Source organism: Neophocaena asiaeorientalis, unplaced genomic scaffold (genome assembly GCF_003031525.2).
Source record: "Neophocaena asiaeorientalis asiaeorientalis breed wild unplaced genomic scaffold, Neophocaena_asiaeorientalis_V1.1 scaffold72, whole genome shotgun sequence".
Classification (NCBI taxonomy): Eukaryota; Metazoa; Chordata; class Mammalia; order Artiodactyla; family Phocoenidae; genus Neophocaena; species Neophocaena asiaeorientalis.
In genome coordinates, this window is record NW_020185336.1 from 6,963,737 (window position 1) to 6,975,547 (window position 11,811).

The 11,811-nt window shown below is 32.6% G+C and overlaps 1 protein-coding gene across 2 annotated transcripts in view; it reads left to right on the plus strand.

The window, feature by feature from the left end:
• Positions 1–402: 402 nt before the first annotated feature.
• The window catches only part of BAZ2B (bromodomain adjacent to zinc finger domain 2B), an 89,105-nt gene continuing 77,696 nt past the window's right edge, over positions 403–11,811 (plus strand). The window contains exons 1-3 of one of the 2 annotated variants that reach the window (XM_024735990.1): positions 403–514; positions 784–885; positions 10,789–10,999. In XM_024735990.1, the coding sequence (XP_024591758.1) occupies positions 805–885; positions 10,789–10,999 (292 nt within the window). In that variant the 5' untranslated portion in view covers positions 403–514; positions 784–804. Of the gene's footprint in view, positions 515–783; positions 886–10,788; positions 11,000–11,342; positions 11,432–11,811 lie in introns of those variants that run through there. The other variant, XM_024735991.1, reaches the window with a different exon arrangement.

Sequence of the window (11,811 nt, forward strand, 5' to 3'; positions counted from 1 at the left end):
GGAACTGAGAGTTTTCATGATCCCCAAAGAGCAGAGAGCCAGGTTTACTGTACTCTTCTCATTTAAAGCTTTTCACCTGTAAAAAAGTCAGCACACATTGACACATGTGCCTGAACATGTCCGAATACCCAACGTAATGCCAGTATGATCTCTTAAAAAATTTAATGGAGTTTAATATTTGTAAATTGAGTCCTTGATTAATTTTTAGTTGAATTACTTAGCAAAAATGTCTAAATTATTTTAATAGTAACTGTATCTGAATTGCATGACTGGCTGTTTATATTTGTTTTCTTTGTATTTTTCATGTTTTCTAAAGAGCATGTGTTCTCAAACTTTTTTAAAATTTATTTTTAAAAGCTTTCTTAAAATTACGTATGTGATAACCCTCATTTCTATTATGTGTAGCTGGCAGAGAGAGACAAGAATAAGAAACTTTGGAGGGCGCCTTCAAGGAGAAGTAGCATATTATGCTCCATGTGGAAAGAAACTTAGGCAGTACCCTGAAGTAATAAAGGTACATACTTTTCACCAAATGACACACATTTGGTGCCTATTAAGCATGCTTATGGAAAAAGAAGTACACTCCTTTCTCAGATAAAGTTCCTTGATACAAAATATTCTCTTGTATGGGACTAATGAATGTGCTTAACCTAAATTGATCTCCTGTAAATCCATAGCCCCTTGATAGAATATGCAAAACAGTAGTGTTCTGAAGATAGCTATACATCAGAGCTGGGTTGTAATTATTAAAACCTGAAGTGGAAAAATATGTGATTTTTTCAGTATCTCAGCAGAAATGGAATAATGGATATCTCAAGGGACAATTTCAGCTTCAGTGCAAAAATAAGATTGGGTGACTTCTATGAAGCCAGAGATGGACCGCAGGTATCCACTTTTTAAAAAGTACAGTCTTTGAACCAAAAAGTAGTAACATAACCTAAATGAAGTAGATTTTGCTACACTCTGGAGCATTGCCTTTTGTTAGTTAATTCGTGTAGCTATACATATAACTTTGTGGTAAACACTCACAAGACCTCAATTTACTATATTTCAGTAACGAGGAGCTTTGACATTTTTTTCAAATTTCTTAAGTAAACTTTTTCCTGTTTGTTAGTTCTGTCATTAATTTTACAGTTTATACAGGTATAAAAGAATCTGTATGTTCATGAGAAATATAGGAAAACCTTAATTCCCTGAAAGGTAAACAGTTTTTGGAAAATTAATTTGAATAGGAGAAAACGTTGTTTATAAGTCAGTCCAAGAGAGGATAAATATGCCTTCGTTTTTGGAAGGATCTTGTCCATTTGATTATGCCATACTACATGATTCATTGTCACAAGTTTGATAATTTTTGATGGGGGTAGGGGGAATCCCATAATATTAAATGAGTGAAATTTCTGCTTTTTGCAGAAATTGAATTTTTAAATAATTATACACATTTCTGAAATTATGACCACAGCTCCCTTTGAGCTTGAGGATTAAGTACACAACCTCACCGATCAGCGCAAAGAACTTACCACTGAAACCTTGTTTCCTATATGTGTCCTTTAATGGTTTGCCTTTGTCCCTTACTTAGATTCAGCTACATATGCTTATTATTCCCTTTAACTTTATTAGCTCCATTGAAAGAGGTCATAGCTACGGACTAAGGAGACCTAGGTTCTTGTTAACCCATGAAATAGTTTTGTGATTTCAAACAACAAAATAATGCCCACTTTTTCTTCAGTTTCTTTATCTGCAGAATAGAGACAATCATAATTTTCCTTCTGCCTCATAGGATTATGGTGAGGTTAAAATGAGATCATACGCATGAAAATGTTTCAAAAGGTTAAAATGCTCAACCAACTGAAGTTGTTATTTTCTTTCTTGATTGAGCCTTTCTCTCTTTTGGCCCATTATAATGCACAGAAAGATTCTTTCTGGCAATTAATATTTTCTGTTGTGAATAGGCAGGCTTTTCCATACTATTTACCCTTTAATTTTATGGTTATAGAAATAGAAGAGGCCTTCCTAATTCTGCAGGAAGTTCATTTTGAGAGCTCAAAGATTAAGGGAGTTTTCCAAGATTACACAACCTCAACCAGGCAGAGACATAATTGAACTCAAAATTTCTAACAAGTGTTCTTTTGCATTCATTGTGTAACCTATTTTCCATTGTTGTCCATGACTTTTTATGTCCACATCCACTTGTTTCTTTACCAGTAATTCTAAAATGCCAAAATATATTCATCTGAGGTTTAATTTATTTATGGAAATATATTCTAGGATTTTTCTTTTTTAAACTTAAAAATGTGTCTAACTTGGACAGAATTTGTCACCAAACAGATTCTCGGAATTTTAGTGAACCACAGTGTTATTTTCCACACTCCATATATACTAGATTAGTTTTTAAGTCACAAAACATATTAGAAGGCAATAATAATTTTATTTAAAACTTCTCATTTTTTAAATCTTTTGATTTTCATGTTATCATAACCTTACTTGTTTCATTTAAATATGCTAAAGATATCTTTATGTTTTTAAGTTCAATAGAATTTTATTCTGAGAGGAAAGCTAATTGCTGTTCAATACATAAAGGACTTTTAGTTTTTTATCAGTGATAATTAGACTTAGTCTGTAAAGCCTTATTAGGCAGAACAGATTGTTCTTTGACATCCATTCACTTTTTATTAAATTTAATCAGTGTTTTCCAAAGCATATTGTCTTGTTGAGAGATCAATTCCAATCAAGAAAATATGATGAATTACTAAATCCAGAATGTGTTAAGCTGCCAACATTTCAGCAGACTACTAAGGGAAAATATTAGCATTTTTGACTGTACTTCTCTTGGTTAAAAAATAAGAGTAAGTTGAATTCATTTCAGGATACTTTTAGAGAACAACAATTAAAGGTGAGTAATCAAAACAACATTTAGTTAATTAATTAGAGATGCATATAGTTGAAGAACCATATACTTTTTTATTGTATGATCAATATGTATAAGCATATAGTTAATTAGAAATGTATATACTTACAATTTTCTATGAAAATGAGCAAAGATTACATATTTTTGGTAGAGTAACTGTCATGTGTAATAACTTTGATTGGCTTAAATTTTGTAGAAGATATAAAATATAATTTGGGATAAAGACACCGTTACCAAGCAGTGATGATCTGTATATGTTTACAATAGGTCTGCCTCTATACAAATTGTATACATGGTATGATGGCTGTACGTATATTGAAAAACAACACTATGCATATTGAAAGACTGAAAGGAAATGTACCAAAATTTTAGTAATGGATGTAATGATTGGTGGTACAGTGGAACTTTTTTTTCCTATGTTCTTGCATGTTTCATAATTTCTAAATTGTGCTCGTATTACATATATAGTATGAAAAACAATTTCCTATTTAAAAAAAAATTGCATCTACCCCTTGTAATCCAATAAAGCTGAGCATGCAGTTTTCCAAATGCATGGAGATTTTACATAACGATTTTAAGTGTTACCGCTACAGTTTTCCAAGTTTCATATATTTATTTTTGGTGTTTGATAGCAAATGAAATGCTGTATTTGTAAATTCATTAGTCTTCTTAATCACTCTCCTAATAAAACATTTGCATTGGAAAATGTAATTTTCTCCATCATATTTTTCTTTTTTCTCTTAAAACTTACCAAAAAAAAAAAAACACAACCAATAGTAGTTCTCTAAGTTCTAATTTCATTCAAAGTATTTCCAAAAATTGCAGCAGTGGTATTCCAAAGCTCTATATTTTACAGATGAAATTTAGGAAATGGTAATTTCTGTTAGAAGATAATATCTGCAGTAGAGAACCGTGGTTATTTTATATGTTAATCATTTTTGACTCAAGGTATTTCTGAGCTTAAGACAGTGACTATATATATATTTATTAACAGCAAACATTTGTTGAAAGTATTGACTAATTTTGTGTGCAGTAAGATGAGAGGTATGAGAGTTCATATTTATTGAAATTTAGTAAATTCATCATTAACTAAAGGACAAAAATCTAATGATTAACTTTAAAAAAATTAAAAAGAAGTCCTTAATTAAATAAGATAGGGTTGACACAAGAAATTGGGGTTGGGGGAGCCTTTAATCTATCCATTATCAATTTTATTTATTTCAATCTACAAATGTGGTACGAGATTTGCAAAATCATCTACTGGTTAGTACCTACTGATCCTTAGATACCAAACACTTCCTCCTGGCTTCTATAAAAATCATGATTTTAAGGATGATAGATTTCATGGAACAAAATGAACCATGGCACTCTTTATAATCACGTGATATACTGGCTGGCTACCTTCTTACTGAAATTCTTTTAGCTATTTTAACCAGTGAAACCCCTTTGAAAAGGCAATAAGGTAAATATATTTCTTACAGACTTCTCCATCACATTATAAAGAACTAGTTGAACCTAATGTTTATCATTGTTTTCATTTTATTTTGGTTTTGAGTGTCAGAATAATAGAAAGTATGGTTGAGCTAGGCAAATTTTGGTAAATATAAAATAGGGTTATTTTTATTTTCCTAAATATGATACTTAGGTAAAAAGGTAAAAAGTATTCACATTTTTGTTAGCGATATATGAAGATTTCAAAATGAATTGTTAATGGCAAAGATTATTTTGAAATATATGATAATCTAATTTGGGAAGGATTTTTTGTGTGTGAATGGTAGAGAACAAAACGTCTAAGCATAAATATAACAATTAAGTTTATTTTTTTCAACCAGGAAGTTAACAAGCAAAGGTCAATGAATGTCTGCTGCATTCAGGCCAAAAAAGCAAAGAAAAGGAAAGATGCAAAGAAGGAATAATTAAAAGTGACTTAGGAAAAAAACGTTGCTCTCTCTATTTGAGATGTATTTTTAAAGATTTTTTTTTAATGGCATAATGCCACGAGAAAAGAAAAACATCTATAGTTCTTACTGAAAAGAGCCTTTTTTTCTTATTTAATCAGTTGATATTTGTGGCAAATACTTAATGTTCCAGGCATTTCTTCCCAAATAAATTTTCCCTAAAGGCATTTTCCATAAAGGAAATTGTGAACACATTTCACTACAGAAATGAACTTGAAAGCCTGACTCTGAGGAAAAACTAATGTTCATGGAGAAACTGCAGAGTACAAAAGAAATAGAAGTTATGATCACTGGTTTAGAGAAGCTTGTTGTCTGGGGAAGATAAAACACTAAGCACAATGCTTTTCAGCTAAAATCAGGGTTTTGTTAATAAGGAATAAGGGGAGACTTCACAATAAAGCAGTCAACACGCAGTCTGTGGCAAGACTGTAATGCTGGTAATTATTTCAAATAAGTAAAGAACAAACGATTGGGAGTCAACACCCAGGGTTCTAATTCAACTCTACTGTTAACTGTCATACCGAATGCAACACAGCTGTGGGCATATATGGACCCTGAGAACACGAAAGATCAGTACCAGAAGTCCAAAACTCTGGAAATTTATGTCACTAATCTACCAGGTAGGATTTTTGATGGCTAGGCAAAGGCCTATACTGGGAAGCCAACTGTAAGAATCCAATAGTAGTGCTAAGGAGATACCTGACAGTCCTAACTCTTTGAGGGTAACCTACTGTCACTGGAAAGCATAGTCAGTGTTATGGAAACAATTGTATCAAACCACATCTTCCTCAACTGTTTTTAATAGGTGACAACCATCTCCCAGCATAGATAACTCTTCTTACTCTTTCACATCTTTAAAGTGCTATTCAGTATATGATATTAATATAGTTTATTATTAAGATTAAGAATCCCTAATGCTGTAAAGTTTATGGTATATAAAGCTCTCACTACCTACCTCTGGCACCACAAAGTAGCTAAAAATAGACATAATACTAAACTGTGAATTAGGGGTAAGGAAATCCAACAAAATTCTGATTTTTCTCATGAAAATAACTTTAATGTTTTTCTTAAAATATGAAATGTCAAGTTCTGTGAAAAATATTTGATGTCCTTGCTTTGCTTGTGCCCTAAGATTTTTTCTTAGACTCCTAGCAGGGTAATTCAGCATCCTATGTTACTTTGAAAAATGGAATCCTACTTTTCTAGGCCTTAATTTCCTCATCTGTAATGTGAAGTATATATATTATAGGAGGTCTTTAAGATCAGTTCCCTTTTAGGCGTGACATTCTAAAGTTTTTTAATAAACTAAGTATCAGGAAGTAAAGGATTCTGAAATTACACTTGAAAGAGAAAAGTAGTAGAAAAAAATTGTCTTTGTTTACTTGAACCGTGGTTAAATTTACTGAAAATTATTTAGCCAGAAATCAATTCGGTAAATGATCCTTCACTGAATGACCAACAGACCTAAAATTGTCAGACCAATGCCTTAAGCCAGATCTAAAACATTCATCACAGCTATTTTTCTATCAGAGTCAAAGACTGGGATAGATAGAGGTCCTGATCCAGAAAACTATGAGTAAAGATCATCTATTCGCTTATATAACATTGAGCATTCTAGAAGTAGTAGGCATCTCAAATATTAATGAGGGCATTGACACTTAGTGGCCCAGGACTGCAAATCCCTGGTGAAATTGCTGCAGCAAAGTCTTGGTGATACTAAAACTTAAAAAAATAAAAAAAAACACAGTAACTTGGTAAATAGATCATTCAGTGAATTGTTTTTTGGTGGACTGGTTTACTTTACTTACATGCTGCTTTCCCCCCGAAATAAATAAACCTTCAAGTATACAAAATCAAGCAAAATGGGAGCAACAAAAGAAAAATAAAGATAAGCTAGAGTATAAAATTGAAGCAGGAGTGAGACTTGGTAACACATCCCATTAAGACCTAAACATGTTTCTGGTAAGCCACAAATTGACTTTAGTTATCAGTGAAATGTAAGAGTTAGGACTGTCAAATATCTCCTTAACTAGACAATTCAGTGTCCATAACATAAGGTGAAAACAAAGCAGTTGCTCATGAGATGTTCAGAGTATCATTTATGAAGAATAATAGAAAGGTTAAAATAGAATAATCCTATTTAAGTTAAATTTATTAGCATCTTTTTTGAATTTCTGAATACAGAAAACATTTTAAAACTTATTCATTTCAAATGTTTTCTTTAAAGCTCTATTTTGTCTTTAAAGTATAAAATACCTGAAAGCAATAAATTTATTTGCCAGTTTTCTCAAGTATTTCTCCAGACCTTTCTGGTCTCCATTCAGACTTCTCTCCTTCACATCCAGGAAGTTCTCTCTCCAAAAAAAGAATAAAGTATTCACTTTCCTTTCCACTCTGATTCTCAGGTCCTAATCTAGACCATCATTATTTTTTAAGTGGACAATTGAGGCAACTTACTGTCCCAACCTCTAAACTTTTTCAAATTCATTACTGCTGAGGGTGTGGTCCTTGAATCACCTGCATTAGAATAGCCGGAGCCTCGGGTCCTAGTTAAAAATGTTGGTCATTTGGGGGAGAGAACTCTCTCTAGTTTACCTTTAGAAAATGTTATGCCGATACAGAGTAGGTACTTCAACAAATGTTCAAGTAGTTGGAAACTATTTCTATTATACATTATAGTCTTACAGTGTAGTCTTGTATAATGCATTAGAGTGTATAGTATATAATGTAGTTATCTCATTCACTTAATCTTAATTATTTTGTTCAGTCTTCTGAAATAAAACATAAGCCCTTTTTTCCTTCTCTTTGTAGTATTTACAGAAGTATGTTATTGCTAAGGCTTTAAATTAGTAACTCTTGAAAGTGGAATTATAATGGTATAAGAGACTTAATCTGCCATCATCTCCATCATGTTGAATATCTATTTTCTTTTTATCCATATCTTTTAAATCTTAGTCAAGAAAGATTATTTTCAGGAACCATTTACTATCTTAGTTTTAAAAATTAAGAAAAAAAGTAATAAATTTACTCTTTTGATGAATAATTTCAAAAAATTTATAGCATATGAATCAAGTGATGTAAATTGTATTTGCTTTTCCTAAGGAAAAGTTTATTAAGAAAAATGCTTCTTTTTTTCCCTTACCCACGGTTATCTTGGCTACTCAGTGAATTAAAGCTGTAATATAAGCTTCAGATTCCTAACAATCCATTTCTCATTTTCTAAAATCCAGGAGTCAAAAGACATTATATGTAGTCCAATATATGCAACTCCCTTAGAAAGCATTTACTTTATAAATGCCAAGGGCAAAAATGTAAATGATAATGTCACTGTAATGTTACCAGTTTGGGGCACCAACATATTCTATTCCTTTTTTGACACAGGCAGGTATATTTTCCTAGCTGAATAAAACATAACTGTAAAATTATAACTGAATAAAAAAATAAATTGATCAAACCCTTCAAATCTTGGCTAAAAGTTGATTTTATTATTAATAAGGTACTTTAAAAACTGAATGCAGATTCCTTTACAGACTCCTTTATTAGTCTTTCTCTTCTACTTCAAGTGTCACGAATGTCACTTTTATATTTTTCAATTTATGTGATGCATGCTGCCTTGGTGCCTAAGAGCGTAATAGAAAAATGAAAGCCTGAACTAATCAAAAGCTTCCCATACTGGTGAACATAAAAATGTTTTGATGGCTTCCTTCTTAGTGGTTTACGGCGTGAGAATGCAGTTGGTACAACTACTGTTTCTGTTGACTTCATTGAAATCTCAGCCAAAAAAATTCTTACTTTCCTCAGAATTAATTTGTAAAATTATTTTTAACCTGGCAATTACTGAAAAGAATTAGTATAGATATTATTTTAAACACATATGGATTATATGCATTAATTTTTTTCTGCCACAACCTTGCCTTGCCATAACCTTGGCTGTGCTTTCATGGCTGAATATTGTGATCAGTCATTTATCAAGTATAAGAACATCTTTGTAACATCAATTAAGTACATGTAGTGGTTAAGAGCACAGGTTTTAGAGTGAGACAGTTGGGTTCAAATCATAGTTCTGTTCCTTATTGCCTCCTTACCTTAGGAAATTATTCAACTGGACCTGAATTCTCTCAGTTGTAAAGTAGGTACAGTAAAATCTACCATATTAGATAGTACTGTTGTGAAGATTAAAGTACATAATGTAATCAAAATGCCTGGAACTAAGCAGAGTGCTTGGAATGTGGGATGTAACCATCATCCGTAGTGGTAGCAGGAGTGGTATTTGTGTTTTTAGTACCCATTGAATGAGATATTCATAGTCTCCTTGCCCCAAGTTAGGTATCATGGCATAAAGTATACCTCAAGAACTTTTGATTATTTTTGGTTGCAGAATTGCCCATAGTGGTTCAAGCTAAATTCCTAGTTTGAGATTCTTTTAAGAAAAAAAGCGTGTTTAAAACATTTTCTTAAATGTCACACTGAAGGAATTATCTCTTTAAAAAAAGAAATAAGAAAACAATTATATTAGAAGGATTATTTTAAAAGGGTGCCTTTCCTGTATTTGAACATGTTGATTTGGACAATAAGTAAGGTAATATAATAATGTATTTTTTAAGAGAAAAGCAGCTCATCACAAACAAATAATATATTTGTTTTGAATGACATATGAAGGCTAATGAAAACCAGACACTGATGGTATCTATACACTGAACAGGATTATTCCTATAATACACTAGCATTATGCTGGTGAATGTGTTTCCATCAGGAGACTTATAATGGGAAATCTCAATTATATACCATATATTCATCATTGGCTGTAGAAATTATCATGTGGCCAATATTATTTTACATATACCCCCATCCACTTCTCCTCTTCCATAATTTGTTGAAGCAAATAATATACATGTTATTTCCTCTATAAATGTTTCATTCATATCTCTAAAAGATAAGGACTCTTGTTGTCTACAAGAGTACCATGGTACCATTATGACACTTTAAAGTAATAATTCCTTGATATCATCAAATAATAGTCATTGTTCAAATGTTCAATTTCCCTTAACTGTCAAAAGTTTCTGAACAGTTCGTCTATTTGAATCAATATCTAGGTAAGCTCCACACTTTGGGATTGTTTGGTACATCTTTTAAGGCTCCTTTAATCGTCCCACAGGTTTTTTTACCTCTTGAAATTTATCTGTTGAAGAAACTGTTGAAGAAATTTGTAGTATTTCCTTGACTGGATTTTGCTGTGTAGTTAACCATACACTTCTCACCCAGTTTTTCCTGTGAAGTTATAGTAATTAAGTCTAATCTAGATTTGATTTCATTTTGTAGGGGACAAGACTAATTTATAGGTGATCGAGTGAACCTCCATCAGGAGGCTAATGTCTGTCTGGTTGTCTCTCTTTTTGGTGATTGGCAACCATTCAAGTTCAGTGCTTAGACTCATTAATTCATCAGGTATTGCAAGATGCTGATATTCTAACTCTTACATTCCATCTTGATTTATTAGCTCTAATATTTCTATAAAGAGAACTTTCATCTGTTATTTGGATAGTTTAATGTTTGGTTTAACTGTTAACCCATGAGAACAATCCACAGAGGTGTCATCACACAACTAATTTTCAAATATCTGCCAACTTTATGGTCATTGTAGTTCAGAAATGGTTATTTTAAAAAATATATATCTATTTATATGTTTATAGATACAGATATAAATCTCTTTGTGTTTAAAGTTGAATTCATTAAGAATATCAAAACGATGCCAAGTCCATGAATAATTATAAATATAAATTTAATTAAAAAAATAAAATTCCTAAAGTTTGTACCAGCCTTATAAATTTCAAAATATCTGTGAATTTGCCTAGAATTTTCTGACATATTGATCACTTATGTTTATTTCATTTGTAATCTTTATTTCTATAAAATGTTGATTAAAAGGGAATGCAGTGGTGTCTTTTGAAAGAAGAGGATGTCATTCCCCGTATCAGGGCAATGGAATGTCGTAGAGGAAGACCACCAAATCCAGATAGACAGCGAGCAAGAGAGGAATCCAGGATGAGATGTCGGAAGGGTCGGCCTCCAAATGTTGGCAGTGCTGAATTTCTAGATAACACAGATGCCAAGTTACTAAGAAAACTGCAAGCTCAAGGTAAGAAACAGAACGTATCTGACTCTGTAATAGTCATATTAAAAAGTGTAAATATTTCTTATATTTTTGACTGATGAAAGATTAACACTGCTCTCAATTTCTAAAAAGTAGATATTTGTGTTAGAATAAAAATGAGAAAATAAGGAGTCCCACTGGTAACTGGAGTTCTTTGATTAGGTAAGCTCCTTTCAAGAGCCATATTCATAAACACAGCAGACCCTGTGTGTTGAGAACTACAAAGGTGGGTGATAAGCTTTTAAGGCTTGCCCTGAAAGGGCATCTACCAGCACTCGGCACATGCCTTAAGGTTGTGCCAACCTTCTGGAAATTCTCATTTTAACAGCTCCCGATTCCTTGAGGTGGTACAAGGGGATAACTCCAAAATATGTGGATCTGTGGAGTAAATTTTCAGTCAGAGAACTCCAATTACTGGTAAGTAACCCCAGTCTTTGGGTTCTTCTGTAGTATGCACATATTACAGATATTTTCAAAATGCCCAAGTAATAGATTTAATTCACAAATATTTATTTTAAGACCATCAGAAAGTACCACTGTCAAGCACAAAGTGCTCATAATAACCTCAAATGTATTTATGACTCAAAAGTGTACATAGCGCTTCCCTGGTGGCACAGTGGTTGAGAGTCTGCCTGCCGATGCAGGGGACACGGGTTCGTGCCCTGGTCCGGAAAGATCCCACATGCCGCGGAGCAGCTAGGCCCGTGAGCCATGGCCACTGAGCCTGCACGTCTGGAGCCTGTGCTCCGCAACGGGAGAGGCCACAAAAGTGAGAGGCCTGCGTACCGCAAAAAAAA